The sequence below is a fragment of the Pituophis catenifer genome, unplaced genomic scaffold, assembly GCF_029215685.1.
Source record: "Pituophis catenifer annectens isolate HBS135680 unplaced genomic scaffold, rPitCat1.0.hap2 SCAF_13, whole genome shotgun sequence".
Lineage (NCBI taxonomy): Eukaryota > Metazoa > Chordata > Lepidosauria > Squamata > Colubridae > Pituophis > Pituophis catenifer.
In genome coordinates this window covers 25,504,966-25,532,642 of record NW_027256893.1, presented here as the reverse complement: position 1 = coordinate 25,532,642, position 27,677 = coordinate 25,504,966, and the positions used below count along the sequence as shown (strand labels likewise).

The window sequence follows — 27,677 nt, the reverse complement described above, 5'->3', positions numbered from 1 at the left end:
CAGAGAGTAGGATGGGAGCCCATGAAGCACCACTGCTGCCCCTCGTCCCACGTTCTCCCACTTGGAAGTAGCACCGTGGGGGAGTCTGTAGAAAAGCCCCAGACACTTACGAGGACAAGGGGCGTGGACAGAGGTAGAATGTCCTAGTAGTACCACAATATTACAACCACATGGTTGCAGACAAAAACAAACCCCAGCCCAGCTAAACTTTGTTAAATCAGGCATCATCCACGTGCTTGACAGCATGTAAATGTTGGTGGAAAATCAGGAGTGGCTGTAAGGCAACCAGCTCTTCCGGCTGAGGCCTCCCTGTCTGCAGCTATCATGGAGGGGGGAGGCATTCTGGGAGGCTGGGAAAGTTCCCTTTCTGGTGGGCAGCTCATTCAGGACACTTTCCCAAAAAGGAGCTTTCTGGCCTCCGCCACCCTCCCCTTTATTCCTGCCGTGAAACAACCGGAAGAAACCATATCGCTTTCCCTACATTCTGCATCTCCAAAGAGGATCTGGTAGAGGCCCCCCGCCTCCTCAAGAGGACACAGCAATGTCTCCAGATGGTGATTGCCCCAAACTATTGCCTCTGAGAGCCACCATCTTCATCCCCTCAGGAAAGTCTTGTTTGCATAGGAGGACCGGTGAGCTGCTGCTAATGTCCTTCGCAGGAGTCCGGGTGGGTCTTTCCACCAGTGACCAGCCCCTCGGGAGGATTCTGGATCAGAACCCCTGCTTTCCCCTCCCCCCAGCAAAGAGTTCCAGCTTGCTGAGTTTGCCAGCTGCTTCCAGACAAGCCACATGAAATGCTGCCATAAGCAGGGTGGGGCCAGCCCTTCCCATGCCTCAGCCACACAGGGAAACGGCTGGCCCATGGCGTTTCTTGCTCCCTCCATTATCTTCCTGCAGCATCACACCTCTGCGAAGGCCAAGCTGTACTGCTCCTGTGGCTTGCTGCAGCGCCTGGCCACGATGGCCAGGTAGAGGGTGAGCAGGGCCACCCAATAGCAGGCGTACAAGATGGCCCCTGAGATGAGGAAGACCAGCTCGGTGTCTGTGAAGAGGTCCTGGCGGTAGGCTGTGTATGCCAGCCCTCCCAGCAGCACCGCCACCCAGACCGAGACGGGGATGAGACCAATGAAGTTGACCACAATCCTTTTCCTGCCAGAGGTGCCCCAACCGGATTTGTTGATGGTGGCGATGGCAAACATCTTGGCCGGCAAGAGGCTGGACATGTAGAGCAAGGAGTAGAGGGACATGAAGATCATCTCTGCGTTGCCCCGCAGGAAGCAGGCATAGGTGGCCTTCACGATGCCCACCAGCTGCACCGTCAGAAGGAAAAGGAGGATATTCCAGACACGGCCACGGTAGAACAGCTGGATGACGGTGGCGATCAGGAAGAACGGGAAGAAGCCGGTCACCACCGACTCATAGGTCATCCAGAGGTGGTGCTTGTGGAACCAGAGCGCGTTATAGAGCCACTCCCGGAAGTAGGACTTGCTCCAGCGGGTTTGTTGGTTGAGCCAGCGCAGGTACCGGGTGGGGGTTTCCGTCAGGCACTTGGAGCGTGCCGTGTACTTCGTGTGGTAGCCCAGGCTGAGGACACGGTTGGTGAGGTGCCGGTCGTCCCCAAAGCTGCACTTGCTTCCCAGGAAGGTCTGGTTGTACCAGTCTTCCAGAAACTGCTGCAACAGGGAGTTGCGGTACATCCCCAGGGGCCCACTGATGCACTGGACGCACCCAAAGTAGGACTGGCAGGCCCGCTCCACATTGAACGCCATCCAGTACCGCACACTGCTTAGGAAGGAGATCCACGAATCGTACTTGTTGAGGATCTAGGACAGAAGGAGAGGGTTGCAGCTGTCCTGCTCTGTCCTGTCTTTTCTCCAAACTCAGTTTCCTATGAGATGACCGCTCAAACTTTGCATTTATTCCTGGTTTGTTTAATAATTGTTTATTAAAGAAATTAGGTAGGATTGCACATAGCACTAAGCCACAACTTTAGTTTGCAATGGCTGAGTAAAACATGAATAAGCATGTCACAGAGTTGCAAAATGTCCAGGATTAAATGGAAGGGCCAGATTCTAAGACAACACAGAAATCAGGGCTGGGCAGAAAGAGAAGCTTCCTTTCCAGGGAACTCCCCCCCCCCTTGTGCTTCCTGAGCTTTCATGTCCTACCTGGACATCTCCACCAACACCACCGACACGGGAGTCCTCCTCCAGGATCCGGAGCATCTCCACCGTGCAGGCAGGATCCAGAACGGTGTCCGAGTCACACACCTGCCCAGGAGAAAGGGCCATCACGGCCCAAGGGAAGATTTACACACAAGGAACTTTTCCCCTTTAACAAGGCTTGAATAAACCCCAAGAGTCAGTGCAGCAAGGAGAGACAGCAAAATGCTTGGATGGTTCCTTCAGGCGGTGCCTGTCCCAGAGACCAAGGGAGCCTTGTTTGACTGGTATGGAGCAAATCCTCCTCATGTGGGGCAGAACATCCCAGGGTCCTTTACATGTGAATGGAAAAGGAGAGAAACACCCCTTCCTGGAGAGCTGCTAGAAAAGATACGTGAGCCCCGCCCAGAAAGGGTTATATGGGGGGGGGGGGGCGCGCTGGAAGGGCGCCATCTACTGGCAGTCTCTGGCAAGGAGTCCCTTCCACCTGAGAAATGGGGACAGTGCCTCTCCTTCTCCAGCTCCAATGCGGCTGAGGAGACCCAGCTTCATAACCCAGGCCCTACATTCCCAAGACCCCTGCCTTCTTCTTCAGTGGTTAGGTGCCGGGGTGGTGGGGGTGGTGGCAGGAGGACAGAGAGGAGAAAGGCCTTTTATGCTGGCACCCACCTGCACGTAGTCCACCGAGTCCCCCAGGGCCCGGAAGGCGGTGTACATGACCTCCCGCTTCCCCCCCCACTTCTGCATGATACAGGAGTGGGTGTGGTTGCGGACAAGGCTCTGGACATGCTGTGTGGCCTTCCGATGGGCCCCCTCGGTCTCGTCCAGCGGCTGAGCGTGGAAGTTGCTGCTCCAGATGTAGGAACTGGTCTGTTCCGAGCCCATCACCTCCTGGAAGATGTCCAGCATGTAGGTGTCCTCCTCCCCGTTGCCGTCCACCACCATCACCACCTTCAGGCCGGGGAAGGAGATGCGCTGAACGGAGCGCAGGCATTGGCGCAGGTAGTTGGGGTCCTCCTGGTAGGCAGCGATGCAAAGGGCCACCGAGGCTTGCAGCTTCAGGGGTCGCCCCTCCAGGCGCATCTGCCGGTGCTCCAGGAAGGCAAAGAAATTCTGGATGAAGAGGTGGAGGCCCAGGATGGCCCCGTAGAGCCCAAAGGACAGATAGTGCTGCTCTGTGTGGATGAACTGGTAGCCTGTGACATAGGCAGCCAGGATGCCCCCAAGCACCGTCACAGCAAAGAGGGTGGTCCCCGAAACACGCAGGGCTGTGGGGAGGCTCACGGGCATCTGTGGAAGGAGGGGGAGAGGCCTGCTTATACAGATGGTAGTACTCTCACCCATGGCGGTTTGTGCCCCCCCATCCCTGCGGCCTCCCCCCCCTTCAGGCAAAAACCGGCACCGGCACCGCTGCTCCTTCCCGGCCCCCAAGGAGGCCTGGAGCTGGGCTTTGCATTCCTCCCAGACTGGCCTTTCCTCTGGGCGGGCGGGCAGGGGGAGAGAGGAACTCTTGCCCAGTTCTGCGCCCGAGACCCGTCGGGGGCCCTAACACATGGCGCAGCTGCGCCGGGCACAACCCCGTTCAGCCCAGAAACGGGGAGGGGAGCAGGACCCGACAGCGGCGAGCTGGCTCTCAGGTCCGGACAGGGCAGGGCGATGAGACGGCGGCCACTGCCCTTTCCTGCTCTACTCCGCTCCCAGAGAGCCCGACGGAGCAGCCTCTGAGGGGCCCGGTGCAAACGGAGACAGCCGGGCAGTTTCAACACGTCTGCAGCTCGCTCTTCCCCGGTCCGCGCTGCCTTCCCCTCCCGCCGCCGCCTCCGGCAGCAGCGACAGGTCCTTCCTCGTCGCCTATCCTGCCATGCAGCCCAGTGACGGTGCCAACCAGGCGCCTCTTCCTAAACCCTGCCTGGAATCGCTCGAGGAAAGAGATGCGTCGCCGCCCGACGTGCCAAGGAGCAACAGGCCACCGCGGAGCATCTGCAGAGCGCGCCCTCCCCCCTCCCGTCCAGAATGCAAGCAGGGTCCGGGCCGGGGATCCTCCCCGCCGCTTCTCGTAGGGAGACCCACCGTGCCGTGGCGTTCTCTCTCGGACTCCGAGCAACGCTGCGTTTTAAAGTGCCCGACCTGAGAGGCGAGAGCCCAGCCCCGCCCCGCCCCGTCGGGGAGAAGCCCCTTCCCAGGCCAAGGGGAGGGGCGACAGCGTGACCTACCTCTCTCTGCAGGTGCTCTCGCCCACTGCCCCGCCCCGCCCCCGGGTCCAGCAGGGGCTGCCACGGGCGCGCTTTCCGTGGGAAAAAGATTTGGGCAGCGCAAGGGCGACGCAGCTCCGGAGATGCGGGATGAGAGGACGGTTCCGGCGGCCAAGACTACGGACGGGCGAAGGCGGCTCGGCTCCGCTCGGGTTCCTGCTCAGCCGCCTTTCTCTTTCCATGAGCCCGCCTGCCTCGAGGCAGTAGCAGCGGAATAGCCGCCGGCGCTGTCCCGGGAAGGCGGAGGAAACCGGTCCCGACCCCGTTCCCCGCAGATCGGCTCCGAAGGCCTCTCTCTGGCACCCAGATGGCATCTCCCCGCCAGACTTTCTCTCTCGCAGACTTAGAGCGACTCTTGCGCAAATCCCTATTTAGCGATCCGTTGACCCAGAAAGACCCCATTCAAGATACGGATCAGAGGCGCCACCAAGGACCCGCAATTCTCCAGCAAAGGGCGAGGGAAGCCGTGGCCGACACTCCCCTGGTCGGTTTTCACTGATGGGAGGGGTTGCCGGAGTCTCTGATGGTCCTGCTGTGCTGGTCTGAAGGCGCACCTGGCACCGCTGGCCCAATTTAGCCACTTCTTAGACCAATTAACTGGCCTTACAGATTTACACCAAATGCCATAGATTGCATACATCTCTCTCTCTCTCCGCCCCGCTCTCCCCTTCCTCAATAGCTTTCAAGCAGGGCCAGGATAGAGCAAAGGTCCAAGAAGGTCCCAAGAGGCACTTTCCCAACTGGGCGATTCCTCTTCAGGGCGCTGCTTTTGGAGTGAGAGCCCACAGTCCACGTGGCCTCATTCCAGAGGCTTTGGGCTCAAATGGGCCCCGCTTGGTTAAAAGCAGCACTTTTGGGGAAAGCAGCATTTCTCCCCCAAAGCAGAAACAGTTAATTGCACACAAGGCTGTTTCTTAACTGGATCTTGTTCTTGCTTGCCTGTCACCTACACGCACAAACACACACATCCCGTTCACACCCCTTGCCTTCAGATGTAGCAGAAATAATCGTGGAGATTAATTTCATATGATAAATTTAGCACAAAGGTCTACCGACTGCAGAAGTTTCCCAGGAAATCACAATGCCCGTAAAATTACAGTGGAAAAATCTGCATCGAGAATAGAGTTCAAAATCCAGTCAAGCAAATCTATTATTAGATTGTGTTTCCCCCTCCCTGCCTTCTTCCTTTTGCTTTTTGCATAAAAACGAATTTAAGCCAAGTCCTTGCTTTGATCTGCCCAAGGCAAAGAATTGGCCCAAAGACTCCTTGGGTTCTCCTGAGAGGATCTACCAGCTCCCCCAACCTGGTTCTCTTCTAGACATCCCTCTATGTCCCCAAATACTAAGCTTGCAGGTGTCATGGTCACCTGTGTGGCACACCTGGAAGAAAAGTGGTTGGGGAAGGCCAAGTCCTGCTCACTTCATAACCAAACCAAACCCTGGGTTCGAATCCCTCCTGTGTCCTAATCACACAAACCGTGCACCAATTGCTCCTCTTGAAGAATCAGATTCCTTGTAAGGAAGAGAACTGTTTGCCCAGATTCAGTTTGGCTTGGCTGGTCCTCCTGGCTTCCCTTGTGCCAGAGAGCATCCCTTGTCTGGACAGCACAGCAGCCTTCCAATAAGGTGAGGGGTTCTCCTTTTGAGACCATCATCCCTTGAGAAGCACTAAATTCCCTCAACTGCAGGTGCCAGCAAAGAAGAGAACCAAGCAGATCGATGCCAGAGGAGGAAATGCACAAAGTTTAACCCTGAAGGAAACAAAGTGCAAGAATGCAGAGGAGGGGTTGGTTACTTGGTTTGGCACCCAGAGCCAGAATTGGGTCTCACCTTCCTTAGGCAGTCACTAGCAATGGCTGATCCTTATTTGTAATAATTCCCTTTTTAGATGCACCTTTATGGAGAGAAGAGGCACCGTCCAGGCTTGAGGGTCATCAGGCAATGGAATGTGAGTTGAAGGACACACTAAGTTTCCCACAGAATCTGAAGATCTAATGCCCTTCCTTTCTTAAGCATAAGAACCCTGCAGATAATTACAGGAATTAAGTTGATGATGTTCTCAATGTTCTTCCGCGCAGAGCCTCCAGTACTTCTGGGCCTTGCACAAGAGGAGTGCTGGAACTTCTCTCCCTTTGCTAAAATCACACCTCAGAAGTTCTGAGCCTCGACCTCTGGCTGCAAAGAGACTCTCAGGCCCGATTTACATATCCTGGTTTGGCTGCAATGCCATTTCTTGGTTTTGGGTTAGTGCATTGGGGGAACCTGGCTCTTACGGTTTGTTCCATAAACCAGAGTTGAAGCAATTGAGGGTGAGCATAAATGAGAATGCAGCTACGTTCTACCAGACAAGCCCTGGACTGTGTTCAAAGCCAGGCCGTGGGGCAGGGCTTCCTCTTCTCACCTAGTCCCTGGTGGGGACAATGCTCCAACCTGCTTCAGAAAAGGCCCTCCTGGGTTCCACATTGTCCCACTACTCAACATCCCTTTCCTACATGAATGCTCTTTCCCTACCCCACCAATCGTCAGAGTATAAACTTTATAATTCCATGAATTATCTAATTCAAGCCTGCTTCATTCCAAGTCTATTTTCGGTTTCTACAAGGGCCCCAGAATGTTAATTTTATCTTTTTACAATCCAAGTGTTTGAAATTCACTCTCACCACTCTGCTCCAGTTAAGGGCGCACAAAATAAACATACCGACCCAACTCTGCCCCCCCCCAACAGCCCACCTGCCGGCTGCCGAGTCTCCTGGCAGAGGAGGGGGAGAGCTGCTCAGCTGGCACAGCACCCAGGCCCTCCTCTGCTTGCGGAGGGGTGGGAGTGGGGGTGGTGGCCGGAGGCGGTGGCGGGCTGCAGGCAGGTGAGGCGCTCTGAGAGACCAGGAAGTGGGGCCGCTCTACCTGGGCGATTGGACCTTCAGAGGTTGTTCTTTAAAGCCTCTTCTCGATTAATGGGGGGCCGCGGGGTTTCCTCCGACGCACGCAGGAGCTGTTGCTAGCGGAAAGATACCCGGGGCTTGAAACACGAGCGTGTCCTTCACGGTCTCACTTTCCGTCCTTTCCCACTGTAGGCACAGGCTGCTTATCCCCCCTCCCCCACCTCAACAGAAGAGAAACGCACAGAAGAGCGCAAAACGGGAAGCCCGTGAAATCAAAGGCACAAGACACGCAGACGGGAGAGTAACACGGGTGCCAACGGCGCTCTCTACCTTCCCTCACTTCTGCGTCCTCACGAACCGGCCCGTTTCCTCTGCTTGCAGAGGCCGCGTTTCACGTTCCCCTTTCTTTTCCTCCTTTCTGGGGCTCTTCCTCAACTCCAGCTCTTACTTTTCCAGTCCCTCCTCCAGGAGTCTAAACCACGGTTTATTAATTGCATCACTGGCTGGGCTCACAAATTCAGGAAACCATAAACCAGAGTTGCAACTACAACGGCCGAGTTGATCTCAGGCGCGAAGCCAAACCAAACCAGCCCGATTAACGCTTATTGGGGCGTTCCGGGGCGACCGCAGCTGCAGGGCGCCTTCCGCATCGCTCCCTGTTCAGAGGGACTTTGTCAGCCGCCTTCTCCTGGAGCAGCGCAGCCTCGCCTTCCTCCGCTCTCCCCCCCCCCGCCCCCCAAAACCCAAACCCCGGACTAATTCCACGCCTCTCGAACGCAACGAGAGCTCCATACAAGTCCGGGGCTTTCCCCTTCTGCTGCAAAGCCGCGCAGGAGCCAAAGAAATCCCCCCCCCGGCAGGGCTGCATGGAAAGAGCCCCTCCAGCTGGGCGAGGGCAGCCGACGCCAAGGCAAGCATCACTTCAGAGCTTCGGCCCCTTGCGCCCTGGAAGGCGGGCGAGAAGGGCGGCAGGTGCCGCTCCCCCCGCGGCTCCATTGTGCAGCCGACGCGCCTTACCTTCCAGACTCCCGAGGCTCCGCGCCCGGCCGGGAAAGGGGAAGGCTCCCTCGCCAGAGGCCCGGCCGGAGCGGCTGCCCCCTCTCGAGCCCCGCCGAACCCCGAGCAGCCCCGCGAGCGGGAAAGGCGCCCCACCGCGGGCAACAGGCGAGCCGGGAAGGAGGGAAGCTGCCCGCTGCGCCGTCAGTCCCGGCGGGGACCCTCCGCTGCGGGCCCAGGCACCGCCTCCTTTCCCAGGAGGGGGTGAGCGGACCGGCCGGAAGGCAGGCGCTCCCCAGCCAGACAATGACAGCTCTCCGCCGGCCGCATCAGCTCCAACGCTTCGCCCACTCCCTCTGCCGTTCTGGGGCTTGGGTTTTTTTTTTTTTTTGGGGGGTGGGTGGGAGCGACCTCCGAAGCATCCCCAAGCCAGGCCTGCTACTCTGACCCTGCCACCGAGGCCAGCACAAGGCAACCCTCGCCTTCCACTGCTCCCAGCTGCCATTGTTCCCTATCACAGCCCTGCGAGGTAGGCTGGGGTGAAGGACAACCGGCCCAAAGTCTCCCAGGCTGGTGGTGACCCCAGAGCTCTCAGCTTCCACTCCCATCTCTTTTCCGGAAACCTTGAAAGGGGGGAGGGGGGCAGACACAAGGCCCAAGGAGATGTCTGCCTTAGGGCCCTCCTGGGGGGACAGGAGGTTCTTCCAAGGTTCTCGGGAGACGGGGTTCCCCCCCAAGCCGCTCCTCCACTAATGGGGGCGGCACACACACAAGCCCTGCAGAGGGGGACAAGAGACCGAGGAGAGGAAACCTGGGTTCCTTAGTGGGGCAGGGACTACCAAGTGGGTCTCTTTCCTGGGCAGGAGCTTCACTGGTGAGGCCAGAGGGAAGTCTGGCCTCATTGGCCACGCAGCCCAGGAAAAGCCATCGAGACAGGCAGCCCAGGGAGTGTTGGGGGCCACACAAGGCCCCTCAGAGGTGCTGCCAGGCAGGTTCACAGCCATGGTGCGTCATCAACCCTGCTCGGATTTGACCCTGGTGGCCCCCCGCCAAGCACACTCCGCCCCCCCAAACTCTGCAGCCTCCTTTCCAAATATGCCACTATTGGGCTTAATTTATTGCCTTGGCTGATCTGCTCCCGTCCCCTCCAATGCTTCTCTCAGTGGGGATGGAGCCCCACGCAACAAAGCTGCGCCTGTACAGAGTCTGCCCCGCAGGGGCAAAGTTCACGCGGAAGTTGCCAGGGAGGCCACGGGCGAGGGCTTTTGAGTGGCAGAGTTCCGTGGCCATCTGGAGCAGCCGCCTAGGGCAGGATCTCAATCTTCTTCTGCAGCGTCTGGGGGGGGAAGAGGAACTGCCTGAGGAGGCCATCCAGCTCCTCCAAGGCCAGCTGAGCATGCAGCACTGTCACCTCATCTTGCTCGCAGCGCACCACGAACTTCAGCAGGCGGTAAAGCTCCAGCAGGACATCGCGGAGAACCTGGAAAGGGGAGCAGAAATTACAGCATTTTCAGAAAAATAGCAGAGTTGGCAGCCCCTCCCCCTCGAGGCCTTTAGTCCAAGCCCCGGCTTAAGCAGGAGACCTTATGCCATTCCAGACCAATGGCTGCCCATCTTTTCGTGACAATCTCCAGTGAGGCCCTGAGCCAGGTGAGCGTGGAACCAGCCACCTGAGCTCAAGGAGGGGTCAGGACTGCAGAGCAGCCTCCTGGAAGAGCCATTGTCTGCGGTCACTGCTTGGTAGCCCCCCCCCCAATTTTTATCCCATCTTTCTAAAATTATTATATAAACAGGTAAAATTATTTTATTCCTCCTCCAGTTCCCCCCCCAATAGCAACTCTTGTGAGGTGGGTTGGGCTGAGAGGGAGCGACTGGCCCAAAGTCACCCAGCCGGCTTTCATGCCTAAGGCAGGACTAGAACTCACCTTCTCCCGATTTTTTCAAGGCCAGTATTTAATTATTGCACTAATTAATCTTACACACCTTTCTGGAGGAAAGGTGTAGACAAACTTTCCTGGGCCAGTTCCAAGAAAGTGGCAATCTCTTGCCCGTAAATGCCAGGCTGGGCAAACCCGCCTCTTCTGTGGCATTTCCTGGTGGCAGGGATGGACGCAACAAAGCCCACCTGGCCTGGGATGTTTTGAGGAGGCCGCTTGGAACAGAGCAGCTCTTCTGAGGGACCGAGGGAGGCCAGTGGAGGCTTCTCAGCACTCTTCTCTTGTATCATGCCCACAAAAGGGCAGAGCGCTCGCTCCCAGGAATTCGGGCAGGGGCCACACCAGCCCCGAAGCAGGTTCAGCGGGGCCTCCTTTCCTCCACGCCTGGCCACAGGAGGACATGCCCAGCCTCCTCTCCCTCTACACGGAAGCCCTGCCAAGGAAGCAGCCGGTGGCACAGGACAGGGCAGAGCTGGGTGGCCCGCTCAGAAGACTCACCTCCACCGCCTTCGTGCTGAGCCCCCGCAGGAGAAGCACCACCACGTGGACCGCGGCTCTACGGACCTCGACTTCATGGTCGGTTTTGACCACAGCTGCTAAGCAGGCGGCCAGCTGCCAGAGAGAAAGGCAGGGCCCTCAGAACAGGCCAGAGAGTGGGAGGCTACAGCCGCCACAGGGGAGAGAGGAAAGCAGGTCTTCCTTTGCGTTAAGAAAGGGCAGGCACTGACCTCTGGGGCCTTCGAGAGCCCTAACCGAGGGCTGACTTACTCCCCCAGCAGAGACCGGGACCCAGTGGAGACCCTGGCGGCACCCCCTGCTGGGTCACAGCATCTGCAGACCTTTGCTGACCTCCCCCTCCCCAGGGCTCAGGTGCTTTGGTCCCAGGGCCAGAGCTGCACGTAGGGGGCAAGGGGAGCCAGAGGACCATGGCTTCCACGCACCCCCAGCTGCATCTTTCTGTTCCTGGGCTCAAGGTCAGCCTGCCTTCTCCACACCCTCCAGCAGCTTCCGCTGAGTCAGCTGGCACCTGGCTTGCTGCAGCGCCAGAAACCGTTCTCAGCCGCACAGACGTGACTGCAAAGCTGCACCTCCTGTCCACGTACTGGAGGCCCAGAGCAGCCTTGGCAAAAGGCCCAGCTGCACCACAATGTTCCTGCATGGCTCGGCTACCACAACAGCATCCGCGGCACTCAGGCTGCCACAGCTCTCAGGGTGTCTCTGCCCAAGGAAGCCTCCAAGGCCTCACAGCGCAAGCAGCCACCGCTGGAGAAGATTTAGGGTTCGGTTCCTTTTTGAGAAAGGAGGCTGGGAACCAGAGATGCTACCAGAGATCTCCCCCACCCCGCCCCACGTTCGATGGCCGGCCCTGGCTAGTGTCTCTGGCTGAAGCAAAGGTTTGTGAGCGACACCTGAGACCGTGAAGGGTTCAACTCCTGGGAGGAGGGGAACGATCTGCTGGAGGAGCAGCACAATCTGCCGCTGCTGCTGCTGCTTAGTGGAAAGACGAGGCAGGACCAGGAAGGTCCACTGGGAGCCAGAAAACTCCCAACGGCAGCACCCCAAGGGCTGCAAGGCTCCAGCAGGAGCAGCAGCCACAGTGTGGGAAGAGAAAAGGGGCAGGTACCTCGTGGACCACCGACCCCAGCTGAAAACCAAGGATCTGGCACAACTCTCCCAGGTTGGACAGGCTGCTGGCTCTGAGGGAGTGGTCAGGATCCCGGACTCCTCGCAGGAAAGCATGGATCAGCGTGTCTCTGTGTTGGAAGACCAGATCTCCTGCAAGGAGGAGGCAAAAGAAGGGCCGGGTGACTGAAGAAGTTCTTGGCTGTGAGATGGGATCTGCGAAGGGGTGCAGTTAATTGGTGGGGCAACGGTGGGCACGGCTGAGCAGCCAGCTGGAGAAGGGACCAGCTCAAGATGAGCCAGGAGGCAGCCAGCCTGTGAGCAGGCATGAATGACCACCTCCCATGGGACTCACCCATCCCAGGCCTGGGAGGCAACGAAGAGCGTTCTCTGTCCTATGATTTGCACCGCAGGCCAATGTTCCCACCTCTCTGGCTTCTAAAAAGTCTCCGTGCCTTCTTGACACCCCCCTCCCCTACTCAGGGGCCCCAGGGGCATCAATCCTTAGTGGGGGGAAGAAGCGTTGATCGAGCAGCTGCTCACGGGAGACCCCAACACCAGGTGTGGCTATTGCTAGGCAATTCCTCCCACAATGATACCTTGTGAGCAAAGCGGGCTCCGCTTCTCTTTCCTGAGCCAGCAGGGCACAATCGGTAAATTGCTCAAATAAAATAATCCAACCAACAGAGGCTAAAACTGGCTTCAGCCGTTCTGCCCTCCTCCTAAACTGGACAAAATTAGCTTGCATCCCCCAGAACAGAGCAGCCCTGAGCCGAGGCCAGGCGCCAGGCCCCTCTTCAGGAGTCTCCGAGAGTGGTGGCAGGCACCAATAATTATGGCTCTGGCCTCCCAAATCACAGGCTCTTTGCTCCCTGCGAAGCAACCTAGAGAAAGAAGGGTCTCCCCAAACAAGGGGAGGCTTCATGGGCTTCCACTCAGCCCATCCTACTGACGGAGCGCCTCGTCCTTCTCCTTCCGTGGCCTGCAAAGAAGAAAACCTCTGGCCACGATGGATGCGCTGGGGCTGCTCACCCATTGCAGAGGAGCAGCGAGAAGCTCACCTGCTTGTGCACCTGTCCTCGCGGGGTCCGTGATGCTTGCAAGATGACAGGGCCGATGGTGCCATGAACAAATTTTAGACTCTTACTAACTTTGCACCATCATCACAAATGTGCCAGGAGCAGCTGGCCTACCGAGGCTTTGGCAGCTTCTCTTGCATGGGGCAAAAAGGGTCTGTAACAGGAGGGGGTCCCATGGCCGCCCAGCAGTTGCTCTGCCTCTCCACAAGTCCTGGCTCTTTTGCGGAAGGAAGGGGTCCCTGCCAAGACCAGAAATTGCAAGGCAAAGGGGCCGATGCCTTCCACGGACCTTCCCTCAAGCAGGAAGGCAGCCCGTCCCTCTGCAGGGCACCAGGGTCTCCCGCGTCCAGGAGCAACAATGAAAGGGTTGTTGAGGACGCAAAGCAGACCCAAAATAGCACTGCAGCACTGAAAAGGGGGGGAGCACAATTATCAGGCGTAATTTCAGCCCTAACGAGGCTGGCCGTGCCTGCAAAGGGGGCCAAGCTGGCAGCTGTGCCAGAGGCGTGCCTGCGAGCAAGAAGCGCTGTGGCCCAGGCGGCACTGCTTGAGCCCATCTGACTCCCAAGGCTGAGGAGCTGCATGGAGAATAAAAGCAGGAAGCTGGGCAGAGGAGTCAGGGGGCTCCCAGAGACGCCGACCCTCACCCCCAGTGGAGACGGGGAGGGGAAAACTGGCTTCCGCAGAAGACCAGCGCCTAGCACACAGGCAGCAATTAGGGGATTATATCTAAAGACAGGGCCCTCTGCCAGCAGCAGCTCAGGCAGCCAAGAGCACTTCCAGCAGAGATAGGGGTGTGTGTGCGTGCGTGTGTGCGCACGCACTTAGTTGCACTCCTGTCTGGAGGGATGGAACCAAAATGTGTTTGGGACGAGGAAGGGAGACCGAGGGGAGAGGAAGAGGACAAGAGACCCCCACTGCTTCCAAAGGCTGCCAAGAGACGGAAGGAGCAACTATGGGGAGGGAGAGCAAGAAGGCAGCCACTTCTCTTGGCAGGGAAGATGGGGGCCGAGAGAGGGAAAGGTCCATCATCCTGGCCCAGGGAAAGTAAGGCACGTGGGACTGACCCGGGTCTGTAATGGGTGGACCCCCTTCAGACAAGCAGTCTGAGAGCCAGGAGACACGCTGCCCACACGGTGGCAACCACCTGCTCCTGCTGTGCCACTGCAAGGCACCCAGGCCTGGTCCCGGGGCTGCAGGTAGAGCAGGCAGGCGGGTGGGAGGTGCAGATGGGGAAACATCTGGGCCAGATGGGAGCTTAATGAGGAGTTAGGCTGAACTGAAGGCAATTAGGCCGGGGGAGGGATGGACATGGGTGAGAGGGGTCTGTGTCCTGCATGCTCTGGCAACGGGAAGGGCAGGAGGCGACACCACCCAAGCTGTGCCAGGTGGACGGGAACAGCCCCGCTGGGCCTGGTTGGAGCGAAGGTCGAGGGGGGCCCTGTGGGGGAGGGAAGCCAGTCAAGACTGGGCGGCACTAAAGGGGAGGGAAGGGACTCAAGCCCAGACAAGCCGCTCAGCTTCTGTCTTGGAGGAAGCAGTCGACCGGGCAAGGCAGCTGAGTGTCATGAAGGCGGCTTGCAACACACAGGAAGCAGGCAGGCAATTCCCGACTCTCGTTTATTGGGAAAACAAGAAGCCCAAACCCTCCTGAGGCTCAAGCACAAAGCAGAGAAAGGAAGTGACTCATTCATGGGACCAGAGGCCTGAAAGAGGAGTTGGCTGCCTTCCCTGGAAGACTCAGGAAGGCGTTAATTGAGACTCTTATGCTGAGCGTGGCAGGAGGGTCAGACTCCATGGCCTCACAGAGCCCTTTCAGCTCTGCATTTCTGCAGTGCTATGGCCAAATACACCAGGAAGCCCCCTTCCTGCCCTGGCCTATCTGGCCCCCCAGAGCGCCTCGCCCGTTGGCCCCTGCAGGAAGACTCACCCAGGGCTCGTGTCGTGCGCAGCAGTGCCTCTCCCAACTTCATCCTGGTCTCCACCATCGGGGCGCCCGCATACTGGGTCAGCAAGAAGGGCAGGACGTCTTGTGGGGAGGCATCTGATAGCAGGGCCACACCTGGAAGGGGGGAGAAGCAGCACTGGGGATGCCCGAAGCAGATTTGGCAGCTGAGGGGCTGGAAACCCCAGACACGCTTGCTCTGGACTGAGCCGAGGGGGGAAGAGCAGAAGCCTTCGCAGGAACCACGAGGGCCAGGCAGCTCAACCCGTCCTTGGCCACAGAGGGTCCCGATCCCCTGGACAGCTTTTCGCAGCCCTTGGGACTTTGGTCCACGACTCCCCTAAAGGCACGAGAAGCTCTTCAGTTGCCCCCAGCAGAGACCCCACCCTCTTCGTTTCACTATCACACTCCGCCTCCCCCCCCCCCCGGGAAGATTCACAACGCCTACGCTCCAGTGGCAGATTTTGCATGAAGACGTGAACTTCAGGGCACCTGAGATCGGTCACAGCTACCAAGCCCAGACCAGCGGAAGCCCCTCTCCCCCTTCACTACTTCTCACTCCTCTCCAGCCTTGGAAGCAATGGAATAACCGGCAAAAGAGCGGGAGTTGGGGAGGGGGGCACCCTTTGCCAAGAGCCACGCAAGTGGCAGGGTGGCCCCAGCGGGACTGAAGCTCTCCACTCAGCTGCTGCTTTTGGAAACTGTGTGTGTGTGTGTGTGTGTGTGTGTAGAATTAGGGAAAGGGAGCTCTCTCCTGCCCCCACATCTTAGCCTCAGCCCCACACCCTCCCTGCCCATCACCAGAAGTCCTTCTCAACATTCTGAGTCAACTGCAGGATATTCATCGGCTGTTGCAAGGCCACGTTGCTCAACGCGGAAGGAGCCGCTCTTGTGCCCCAGGCTGGCAGCGCCAGGGAGTCAGCACAGGCAGAAGCCCTTCACCTGCTCAAGCCCAGCAAGGAAGGAGAAGGTGGGGGAGGCTCTCCCGGCCTGCTTCCTTCACCCCTCCCCTCCCCGAGAAAAACAGGGTCCAAAGGGATTCCCACAGAAGGGCTGCAACAGCAGCAGCAGAGCTGAGCCTCGGACCAACGCCTGAAGCTGAGGCCCCTGTCGCCTCCCTATCAGTCTCTTCCTTCCCATGTTTCAACAGGGCTGATCCCCCTTCTGGACACAGAAGCAAAATCAGGCTCTCCGTTCTACGCTCAGCAAGGAAGCCCAGAAATCCCACCCAGGGGCTTCTCTAGGCTCCTTAGGAAGCAGAGCTGCTGGCAGGGAGACGGGGCAGCCCCGAGACGTCTTGAGAGCTGGGGAAGCGTGAGAAGGCCTACAAGGGCCATGTGCCTCTGTGCTGCGCAACCAGCCCTTCTTTGCAGAGACTGTCTCTCCAGAGCCCGTTCCTCTTCTGAACCCTGTGGGGCTGCCAAGAGCTGGCCAGGCCCAGAGCCTCCAGAAGAGCTCCCACTCCACTCAATGCCTTGACAGCCCAGGCACAACCGCAGCTGTGGAACACAGTTCAAAGGCGGGAAGGAGGAAGAGCGCCTCTGTCCGCTTCCAGAGGAGACGACGAGGGCCCGGCCACAAGGGCGATATTTGCACAGCCGTCCACCCCCGGTGATCTTGTGAAATGTCTTCATTTCCTTCCAAGGAAGCTGGTGAGATATTGCTTCCTTGAGAGTTGGTGGCTTTTCCAGAAAGGTGACCTTGCCCAGAGACAGGAAGGCAGGTGCAAGGAAGGGGCCGGCCGGAACAGGTTCATGCAACCCGCTGAAAGAGGAGTGACACCAACTGACCTCGGCCAGGCTTAGGGCCCCTCCTCTCCTAGGAATGTCTCAGCCCAGACTGGGGATCAAGGAGAAGCAGGAGGGCTGTTTGCTGAAGTCCACCCTGCATCATGAGCAAACCAGTGGGAGGTCAACAGGCCTCTTTGGAGGCCATCAGAGAGGAGCAGGAGCTGAGAGGGGGGGTTACTGGTTTCCCTCAGGGACGGCCCTCCGCGTTTTCTCCTATTCCCCAAGCCCACTTGCAAAACGGCACTAAGGAAGGCCATCAGCAATGTGCACCGGCCAGACGGGCTTCCTGCCTCTGACCTGGGCTCAGCCAGCCCTCCTTCCTGGAGTATTTGCCCCCCACCCCCCACCCCCATTCTCCGAGGAGGACAGGAAGGAGCTTGTATTTTCACGGACAGTAACCGAGAGCAAGATTGGGTCTGCTTACCTTGGATAGCAGAAAGATAAACAAAGGAGTCTTTATGTTCCAGGTTTTCTACAAAAACCTGAAAATTAAAACCAAGAATCATTTTGCCTGCATAGCTGCAGCCAACTGTGTCTCTCTTGGCTGATGTCTCCTTGGCAGGGCAGAAGGTTGCCTGCAGCCATCCGTCCAAGCACCATTGTGGCTCTGATTGGGAATTAGAATTAGAAACCCTTTTGTTTCTGGGGAAGCGTTAGGGGGTTGGACAAAGGGAACAGGAAGGGGTTCCTCCAAAGGCTGCTCAGAAAGAGGGAAGCTGAGAACAACTCCACCATCTGCTGTCCCCCAGGCTCAAGACATTCAGACTGCTTGGAAGCAGAACTAAACTCTCCCAGAAAAAGCAGCTTCCTCTCCACTCGAGGTCAGCTCAGCATGGAGGCAACACGTCTGACGTCTGGGAGGAAACCAGGAAACAGAAAATCTGCTGGTGACTGAAACCCTAATTCTATATGCCTCAAGGTGGTTGGATAGAAACACCTGCACGCCTTGAATCTTCTGGCCACCAAGCAGAGCTCACAGGGCAAAGCTCGAGGGACACCTCCATCTTCTGAAGGGTCCCCCAGGCAGGCCAAAAAGGGGCTCCCTCTCAGGGCCAGCCCAAACCACTCACATGCCGTCCTCCAGGCTTTTCCCCATGAAGTGCTCTGGCTGCCTACCTTCAGCAACTTCTCCCGAGTCTTCAGGGCTCCAGGATCCTTCTGCTCGATCATCCGGGAGAGGTGGCGCAAGGCAGCAGCTCGCGTGGGGATGTCAGGGCTGTAAGCCCCCGAGAGAAGCGCCTGCAGATGGCTCTGGGGGCTGCAGGGGGCAGAGCTTTCCTTGGCAACCGAGTCCATCCCCTGAGGCTGCCCTGAGTGGCTCCTGGGGGACTTCTGGGGCAGGGGTGCCCCAGGTCTGGGGGTCCCATCTGGGGTGCCCGCGCTCTCTTGGCCTGCTGCCCCACTCACACTCCTGCCCAGGGCCTTGCAAGCAGCAGTGGGAAAGGCGCGGTGGGTGCAGATGGAGATGCTCAAGTCAGCCGCCAGCTCCTGGATGACAGGTTCCGGGTGGAGGCGGGAGAGTTCATCCAGCAGGGGCACCAGCTGCTTCAGGCTGGCAAAGTCTTCGGATTTCAGCTGGGGAGACAGCAGGGTGCACGTCAGCCGTGTGCTGCCCAAGAGAGGAACCAGGGCTGATCCTGAGAACTTGGCCCTGGGCTGCCAGCAGGAAGCGCCAGGAGGGGGCACTGTGCCCAAAGCCTTTGCTGTGGTTACCGTTATGGGCGTGCGCACAGACTCTGGCAGGGCGGATAAGATCAGGCCCCAAGCTGGCAGGTGCACACGGGGAATGGGGTGGGAATGGAGCTACTGCTCTTTCCCTAGCAGCAGGAAAGGCCCAGCCAGGACTCCAGCTCAGCCCTCGAGGGAGCCAGGAAAGCCGAGTCTACCCTGCTGGCGGGGAGCCATGCCCAGCCCCGCCCGGCACATCCTGCCATGCCTCGGAGGCTGCCAGAGGACCCGGGCTTTGGCCGGCCAGGAACCCCCTTCTGGCAAGCAGCAGAGCGTCCAGGACCCCCCCATCCCAGAGGCCTTGACCCCCCCCTCACTATTCCTACCTAGCTGCCGGGTATGGCCGAGAGCCCGCCTCCCCCGTCATTTCTCAAGAGTTCTGGCCTGTGGGTGGAGGGGAGCTTTTCCCTGCTTGGCACCCACCAGAAACCCCCCCACCCACCCAGCCCTCCTCCTGCAGGAAACCACAGCAGGCTTCAGCAAAGGAGGAACAAGCACCGGCCTGAAAGCTGAGGAGAAGGAGAGAGGGAGGCACCATGTCTGGAACCGGCCCCAGCGGCCCCAGCGAGCCAAGACTTGACGAAGGAAGCTTCTAGGCTTCAGCCTGTCACAGCAAGATTTCCCCCCTCCCACTCCCCACTTTCTGTCTCAACGCCGGTCAGAGACCAAAATTGTTTCCTCCCTCCAACCTCCCAACCACCCAGGGGGAACCGAAAGGGCCCAGTTCCTTAGCTGGCCTCACTGGGTGGGCAGAGGCTTTCCTACAGGTCAGTGGGAGCCAGCTTGACTCAGCAGCCCCTCGCCTGGCCCCGCCCAGAAGCCCTGCTGGCCTGCAATGGCCCTCCCCCTACAGGTATGGGGAGGGGGGTCTTCGAACTAGGAATCAAAATGGGATGGGAGGGGGAAGGGCGGATAAGCAGAGCCCAGAGAGAAACTGGACTTCACTGACTGAGGCTCAGAATCAGAAATGAAAACACTTGTGGGAACCACGAAGGCGCATCTTTCCTGCCCTTTGAGCACCTGGAAGGTCTGCAGATGCTTCCCAAAAGGCCCCATGACACCCCAATGCCTGAACTGATGCCGCCCCCGAGGCCCTCTGGCTACTCACCTGCAGGGCCCCGCCTAGCATGGCCGCCCCCAGCCCCATAGCCATGCTGAGCGTCTGGGACTCCACAGTGCCCACTGAGCCTCTGGAGAGACCTGCACAGGCCCGCTGAAGCGTGGCTGCCACAAACTCCACCACCTGTGGAAGAAACATCACCCAAAAAGCTTGCGTCTGCAGCCGACAATGGGCCCCGAGCCACTTTTGCAGCTCTAGGCTTGACAGGCTAGAGACCTTCCCCCACTGGCCTTCCCAGAAAGGATGAAATTAAGGCCACCCCCCCCCCCCCAAATCTGGCACATCCCTTAAGGTGGGAGAGTTTGTCAACAGCCACCAGGGGATGCAGCCGGCCCAGCCAGGCCTCAGGCACAGCAGCCAGGCCACCCCAGACCGCTGGAGGGACGGGGCTCTGCAAGGCTGGTGGGGGTGGGGGTGGACCAACCATAAGGACAGGACCAACCTGCCTGACATCTGTGAGCAAAGAGTCCGAAATGCCCTCGGTCAGCATGGCCACCACCCGAAGCACCTGCAGCTGCCTCATCTCCTGGGGGAAGGCTGGGCTGCAGAGCTGCTCCAGATCCAGGGGGGGCCCTTGCGAAGGGGCTGCAGGGTCCGTCTCAGAGGCCAGCTGGGTCAGCTCCTGCCGAGGGGGAGGAGCACACATTGGAAGAAGAGAGACTAAACAACTGGCAGGATATTGTCCTGCACTACAGCAGAAAAATACAAGAGGGAAGAACTGGATACATGGCTTGCTTCATACACACACACACACACCACATGTGTGTGCAGGAATCCAGATGAGACCCATCCAAACCCTGAGTTCCAGGGGTCCTTCTCCAATCACAGCCCCATCTAAGCCCAGAGAACTGAGGTTTCCCTGCCTGGATTAGTCCTTGACAGCTGAAGGGGGACCTTGAAGGGCCACGCCTGACGTGGCACCGATCCTACTCTTGTGGAAGGAGCACGGCATCCACACTACTACAGGGACATCCAGAGATGCTGTAGGCCCTACCTTTAAGCAGCCCAGGAAGAAGTCTCCGGCTAGGCTGCCCTTCCGGCAGTGAGACAGCAAGTCCACCAGCTGCTCCAGCTGCCACTGCTCTGAGGAAAGCTTCTGATACAGAGCCTCGTCTTCGTCACTGCCAAGGGAGAGAGCAAACTTTTCACTAAGGGACAAAGGAGGGGGAAAAAGCCCCGGAGGCTCTGGGCTGGACTGTCTCTTCCATCCTTCTCGGAGCAAGTGCCGCACCTCCCCGGAAGTGAGAGTTCTTTCCTCATGGATGATCACCTGCAGATACAAAGCTGAGAATCCTCCCCCCCCCCAAATCCTATATTTTGGGTAAGCTGCCTTTGGACATGCAGACTCTCTTCAGCCACCTCCTGAAGCGGAAGAGGTTGGGGCAGGTTTTCTGGCAGCCCAACACCCCACAACTGCATCCATCTGGATCAGAATCCCCCACCCTTCCTCCCACTGGGGAAGCCCAGCAGACTCTCACCTCACAGCCTCCTTGATGGTGGCCACCACGCCCCCTTCACTGCCCACCTGGAACTGGCAATGGGGGTGGGGCAGGCAGGGGCTTCCTCTGAGCTCCGCCAAGCCTTCCAGGGCCGCCAGAGAGGCCTGTTGCTTGCTCTTCTCCAGGAACCATAGCAGGATCTCCTGGCAGGGGGTGCTGAAAACAAGGGGGGGAGGGCATTAACCCCAGTCCAGGCGGTGGCGGCTTTGGTGAGAGTCAGCCCAGAATGCCCCCAAGGAAAGCTGCCTCTCCCAGAAGAGGGGCAGGATGTGGAGGTCTGTCTCCTGGGCCAGGGTGATGGGAACTAAAAAGCCGGTGGGCAATGGCCTAATGCCCCTGCCTGCTCCTCAGCACCCACCCAGCCACCCACCCACCTCTTCTCTCTTACAGTTTGTTGCTAACTTTGGATGAGGATCTTCTTTTCAGAGGAGTTGCACAATCCCCCTCCCATCCCAGGAGGGACGGGACTTCCCACCCTGGCAGAAAAGCCAAGGCCAGCACTGGCCTTCAGCAGATGGTGGGCTCTCGGTTGACAGGAACCAGGAGGAGAACAGCTCCTGTGCCTCCAACCAGGAAGGTTTGTCCCCACCAGCCCACAAAAGAGCTCTGGAGATTCCCCCGCCAGGCCAGGCCCCTCACCGTAAGGAGGACACGTTCTGCTTGGTGAAGCACCAGAGGGAGAAGATGGCCCCCAGCACAGGCTGCAGGGCACCCAAGAGGCAAGGCGAGGGCTCATTACCCACCACGCAGACCTGCAAGGGAGAGCAGCTGAGAGGAGGAAGACCCTGCAAGCTCAATTTGCAGCCTTCGCATACACACACAGGATCCCTGCACATTGCCAGGAGCAGAGAATCCCCCCTGCCCCTTCTAAATACTTGCAGAACCAGCTCTGGCTATTTTGGGGCCTTTTGGACCCGTTTCTGTGTGCCAGCTCTCCGAAACAGCTCATTAGTGCCCAAAATGCTCTCGACCATTCACAGTGTTTAAATGCTCAGGCTATCAAGACTTGAACCAACAGAGCAGCCCAGCCTGTTCCACAGGCCTCCCGAGACCTCCCAGCCTCCTAATGGTTCATCCCCCAAGCCTGCTTGTAAGACAGCCCTGCTCTCGGACTGTATTCCTCCTTGGAGGGCCTGCGTCTTTGGTAGAGATGGGCTGGCTGTGCTGCCGGGCAATGCTGAATTCTGGCGCCTGACAGCTGACCGAGAGCAAGATGACCACAGCGCTGGGCTAGCAAGGGTGGTGGAGAAGGTGGAGTACTTCAAGCAGAGCATGAAAGGCACGTGGGAATGGCGCCTCCCCGTGGCATTTCAGGGAAGACCATTTTGCCTATTTCAGCACAGTGAGAAGTGAGGACACAGCTGAGGAAGAAGACGCAACCTAACTCAGTCCGAAAGCAAATGCGGGCCCTTCCTTGGCTTCCGCTCCTTCTCCCAACACTGCATACACAGAAGCATGCTGGTGCTGCACCTTGTACACTGTTTCCACGCATCCCGAGAGCAACTCCTCTTCCACCAGCACCGCCCCAGCTGGCAGGTCTTCCAGGGAACCTTCTGAAGACAAGAAAGAAAAAGACCATCGTGTGGGTGCAGCTAATGCTGGGCTGGTTTCACTTAATTATATTCCACGATATAAGTGGCAAATGAAAGAAAATATTTAATTCCAGCATGACTTCCTTCTCTGAGAGCCTCACAGCTGCCGGGCTAGAAAATACGGGATGGGTGTCTTGGCTGGGGGGCTCTGGGCCAGGCCCTCGCTCAGCCCAACCTCCTCACGGGGGAAAAAGAGGGGGCAGGAGCATTATGCGCACTAGAGTTGTGGGAAACAAAGGCAGGATATAAATTGGAATTGATGAATAAAACTTTGATTCAACTGAGCGATACCTCAGCCTACCAAGCTTGTCTTGCCCAGCACTGCTTCAACTTCTAATACCGGATTGTTATAAGTCGCCCAGAATTCACGGGTGAACTGACCAGAGGGACACATTTCAGTCCCACTGGAGGACTCAGACCTAAGAATCCCAGAGCTACCAATTCTGGGTAGAGAAGCCCCTGAAAAAACAAGGAGGTTCCCACCTTCCAAGATGACAGAAATTTATTTGTTTGTTTAGTCATTCAATAATTCAAGCTCTACAGCTGCCAACTCAACCAAGTGATTCTGGGAGGCTTACAATTCTAAAATTCTAAAAACATGAAAGCGATAAGGCGTCATCCGACTCTGCAGCCTGGCCAGGGGGTGGGAGGCTGTTACCTGGCTCCCCCAGGCAGCGCAAGAGGGGCTTCAGCAGGGGACGCAGCAGGTGCTTCTCTGCCTGCTGTGGATGTTGCCTCACCATGGCGAGGACAGTTGTGGTCACTACTCGTTGGAATTGGCGCACCATCAGCTTATCCTGGATGAGGAACAGCTGCAGAATCTTTAAAAGAAAGAGATAAAAGCAGAGTTTTATGCTCAAAATACGTGATGCTCGCCAGCAATGTTTCTAAAGTTATGTCTTGTGGTCTGCACTCTATCACAAATTGCCTGAAGGGGGAGAGGGGAAACAGGACTACAAGCCCCCAAGGCTTAGCAGAAACCGCAGACCCCGAGGGCCAACCCAGGAAAAGGGACCAGATGGAGGGGAAAGGCACTCTGCCTCGCAGGAGCCACTCCGGGACTCACAAACATTCCTTGTGCCACCTGGGTTGTACCAGAATGCCAGTCGCTGGGTAAAGGGAAGGGGCAGAAGATGTACCTGTGGGCAAATCTGTTGACAATAATCCTCCAGGGACAGAGACTGCTGAGGACACGAGGACAGGATCTTGGCTATGGCCTCACACTTCTGCCAGTCAGCTGCTGCCGCTTCTGCACTGCTGCCCCCCACAGCCCCAGCTGGAAAGCAGGAGGCTCCGTGTCAGACGAGCACACAGAGAACAACCCATCCTGTGGCCAGAAAGACTCGCAATCTCCTCCACTAGAAAGAGGAACTTCACCCAGGCAGTAACCGCCTAGCTCAGTATCTTGCCAGGTGACCTTGGACCTTCCTCATCCTTTCTGCTCTTGCCGTTTCTTAAGAGAGGTGCAAAAAGTCTGGGACTGAATTGCTCTCTGCCTAGAGGAGCCAGTTCGTGGGAAATGCCGTGCAGAGAAGAGGGGCCAGCAGCAGCTGACTGGGGTGAGAGGGAAGGCCTGGGAAGTTCATGTACCAGGTTGCCTTATTTGCCCCACCTAGAAGTCCAGGTTTGGTTCTGGCAAACCAAAAAACATGGACACACAGTGATTTGTCCGGTTTCAAAATATTTTCCTGTTTCATGCAGATCCTTATTTATTAAAACAGGAACTATTATATGTAAATCTGGCTGGGCCAAGTTTAGAAACACTGGAACAAAGGACTCTTTCTGCTCTTGTCCCAGCCTTTGAATGGCTGATTTGTCAAGCCTCACTCACCTCCGGCTCCCTCCAGGATGCCACGGATCACAGCCTGAACTCCACCAGGTCTTAGAAGCCTCCCGGACAGCAGGTGCCCACAAAGGCGCTGAAGCCAGGCTGGTGCTGGTGCCATACAAGGCTTGTCGTTCTGCTGGCTGGGATGGAAGGCCTGAAAAAGAAACATATGTGCATACTGGACCATGACCAGCCGTGTTGTGCAGCATCCCTTCTTCTGCCTTGCCCCGATGGGCCTTGACACCAGGCAACAGGGGCATCCCCTGCCCTTCTCCAAACAGAACGGACTCGAGTTACTTGACTGAAAGCTTCTCTGAGGGCACCATTCACCTAGCAGCAGATTCCCAGGATGGCACTTAGCAAGACTGGAGCTCAGTCAGATTGTATCGCATTCCAATTTAGACCTGGGGGCTGTTCTACCTCTTCTTTTCCTCTCCCACTGATCCACGTGCTAGGAAGGCAGAAAAGGCCCAAGCTGGATCTCTACAGGCTCTCTAGGGACAGGCGGTCAAGACCCATTCTGCAGAGCCACAGCTAAACTAACCCAGAGGCAGCGCTAAACTGGAAGGACAGATTCTACAGATGAATTACTGAGTCTGTCATCTGCACCTCTATAACTGTCTGGTTTGGTTCTGCAACCCAACAAGACAGACACAGAGGATAATTAGAACTGCAGAAAAAACAATGGCTACCAACCTGCCTTCCAGTGAGGACCTGTATACTGCACGAGTCAAAAAGAGGGCTGTGAAAATATTTACAGACCCCTCGCATCCTGGACATCAACTGTTTCAACTCCTACCCTCAAAACGATGCTATAGAGCACTGCACACCAGAACAACTAGACACAAGAACAATTTTTTCCCGAACACCATCACTCTGCTAAACAAATCATTCCCTCAACACTGTCAAACTATTTACTAAGTCTGCAGTACTATTAATCTTCTCATCGTTCCTATCACCTATCTCCTTCCACTAATGACTGTATGACCGTAACCTTGTTGCTAGTATCCTTACGATTTATATGGACTGTTTCCTAATATGATTTGATTGCTTATTTATTCCCTATGACTATCATTAAGTGTTGTACCTTATGATTCTTGACGAATGTATCTTTTATGTACTCTGAGAGCATATGCAACAAGACAAATTCCTTGTGTGTCCAATCATACTTGGCCAATAAAGAATTCTATTCTATTCTACTCAGATCAGGGCTGGGGCATGACTCACTTAAAAGAAAGCTTCTGTGCCAGTGTTTCCCAATCTTGCCAACTTTAATATATATGGACTTTAAGTCCCAGAATTCTCCAGAACTAGCATAAAATTGGCAAGATTGAGAAAGACTCTTCTATGGCTTTGGTGCTTGTTCCTCCTAGGATCAATGTCATGGTTCTCACATGGCATGAATCCACTGTCATAGTTGAGCCACATGCAATGGCTAATTTGGGATCTCTCCAAAAATGCTTCGGGAGGAGGATGAGGAAGAAAGATTTGCAAGCAGGCACGCACAATGGAACCAGCTCAGAGGATGCAAATCTAGTTTCTCCATGGCTCACAGTCATACCCGCTTAGGCCCCCCCTGAAGAAGCAGCAGTTCCCGGACCACCAGGGGCTGATACACTTTGTCCAAAAGGCCTTGCAAGGCTTCTTTGCAGCTGCTCTGTTCCTCTTCCGTCAGCCCCTGAAAAAAATCCCAGAGAGCAAAAACAATAAAACACGCAAAGGAATTCTCAGAAAGGCAGAAAGGCACTTATTCCAAATATCCCTTCAGCAGCCCTAGCAAGAGGCTCAGCCAACCTAAGGCAGTGGCAAGGGCCCCACGGGCACCTCCCTGCCCGGCAGAACTTTTCACCTGTAGGGCCCAAGGGTGGCTTGCTAGTCCCCCCTCCCATTTCATACTGCCCAGAGGAAACAGGGAGACACTTGCTTCACTTTATGGAAATGCCCTGCCTGGCCGCTTCTGTCAGGGAACCCCCAGGGCTGCTCCTTAGCCCTCACCTGCCTCTCAGCACCCGCCCAGGCCTTCCTCGCGGGGCAGAAGCCCAGCTGGCACAGCCCAGCCAGCAGGTCGCCCAGATGCCGCGCCAGGATCAGCCTGCCCAGCTCGGGGTGCTCGGCCACTTCTACCAGGGCGTTGCAGGCGGCGAGGAGCCTCCGCGGGGCTTCGGGCTGGGCGGCGAGCAGGCCGGCCTTGTCCCGCGGCGGGGGCGCCACCCCGGGCAGCAGGTACGGGCGGAGGCCCAACGCCACCGCCAGCTGCGCCGCCGCCTGCACGGCGCCCTCCTGGGCGATGCTCAGGGCGTCAGGGCGCAGCGGAGGGGGGACCCCGGCCTCGCTCGGGCCGGCTGCGGGGCTCGCGGCGGCCAGGCGGGCCAGGCAGCGTTTGAGGCAGAGCAGCAGCAGCAGCGCCTGGCAGGCCGCGGCCCAGGGCGGGTCGGGGCCGGGGCCGGGACTCAGCCCCGGGGCCCGCCGGGCAACCTCGGCCCTCGCCCTGCGCAGGGGGGCCCACTGGGGGTCCCGGGCCAGCCTCTCCTCCAGCGCGGTCAGCCCGAGGCGCAGCGACTCCGGCGACGGGGCGGCGGGTCTCGGGGCCGGTAGCGGGCCTGCGGAGAGAAGGGAGAGGCCGGTCGAAGCGGAGCGAAGGGCCCGCGCGGCGCCCCCGGACCTGCGGCGCGGAAGGCGAGAGAAACAGCCGGCCGCCCCCCGCGCTCCTCCCGCGGCTCTCACCGGTGCCTGCGCCCCGGCCCAGCAACAGCTGCAGGCCGCCCACCGCCCGCTGCAGCCCCGACGCCCCGTCCTCGTTCCGGTCCTCGGCCGTCATGGGCGCCGCCATCTTGGGAAGGTCCGGTGAGCCTGCGCCGCGGCGACGGCGCCACCGTGGGCGGGGCCGTAGGAGGAGGGCGGAAGTTCTCGCCGGCTGCCATTTTGAGGAGGTCGAGAGGGGCGGGGAAAGGCGGGAGGGGCGAAGGGGAGCGGCCCTCTGGAGAAGGTCTCGCGCCCGGAGGAATTCTGGGAGTCCTAGGCCAGAGACCCTCTGGCGCATGCGCAGTTCAGCGAAGTCTTGGGCGGGATGAGCGTCGCTGCAAAGGGAAAGTGCGCGACGTCCCTCACAAAAAGGGCAAAAGAGGCGCTGTTTGTTCATTAAAATACTAGAAGATACGATTTCCATGAATCTGAAGCCAAACTATTCAAAATTAGCTGCAGGACCTTAAAAAAAAACTCATTTTGCCGAGTGGGAAGAACTTCAGTA

General features: G+C 57.8%; 2 protein-coding genes across 2 annotated transcripts; both read right to left on the bottom strand.

Moving 5' to 3' along the window:
* Positions 1-899: 899 nt before the first annotated feature.
* On the bottom strand, positions 900-9,293 carry HAS3 (hyaluronan synthase 3). Its single transcript, XM_070953217.1, is given in 11 exon segments — positions 900-1,823; positions 2,169-2,270; positions 2,832-3,452; positions 8,311-8,387; positions 8,390-8,610; positions 8,612-8,826; positions 8,829-8,885; positions 8,887-9,093; positions 9,096-9,168; positions 9,170-9,227; positions 9,230-9,293. Coding segments are annotated over 11 exon segments (2,619 nt in total).
* Positions 9,294-9,375: 82 nt separating this feature from the next.
* TANGO6 (transport and golgi organization 6 homolog) lies at positions 9,376-27,260 on the bottom strand. The gene is made up of 18 exons (XM_070953137.1): positions 27,155-27,260; positions 26,426-27,030; positions 25,992-26,108; positions 24,434-24,584; positions 23,742-23,878; positions 23,261-23,423; positions 22,481-22,563; positions 21,650-21,762; positions 20,990-21,166; positions 20,506-20,632; positions 19,954-20,133; positions 19,500-19,634; positions 17,780-18,238; positions 17,088-17,145; positions 14,859-14,990; positions 11,851-12,002; positions 10,725-10,838; positions 9,376-9,769 (listed from the first exon to the last, which is right to left on the bottom strand). Exons 1-18 carry the CDS (start codon positions 27,258-27,260, stop codon positions 9,593-9,595), a joined length of 3,186 nt encoding a protein of 1,061 aa, XP_070809238.1. The 3' UTR covers positions 9,376-9,592.
* Positions 27,261-27,677: the final 417 nt, after the last annotated feature.

Bases quoted from the DNA above. Each gene is read 5' to 3' on its own strand.
- TANGO6 (XM_070953137.1), bottom strand. From the start codon at position 27,260: ATGGCGGCGCCCATGACGGCCGAGGACCGGAACGAGGACGGGGCGTCG. The intron at 27,031-27,154 runs GTGAGAGCCGCG...TTCTCTCCGCAG, and splicing joins GGGCCGGGGCGCAGGCACCG to GCCCGCTACCGGCCCCGAGA. The intron at 23,879-24,433 runs GTGAGTGAGGCT...CCTGCTTTCCAG, and splicing joins CATCCTGGAGGGAGCCGGAG to CTGGGGCTGTGGGGGGCAGC.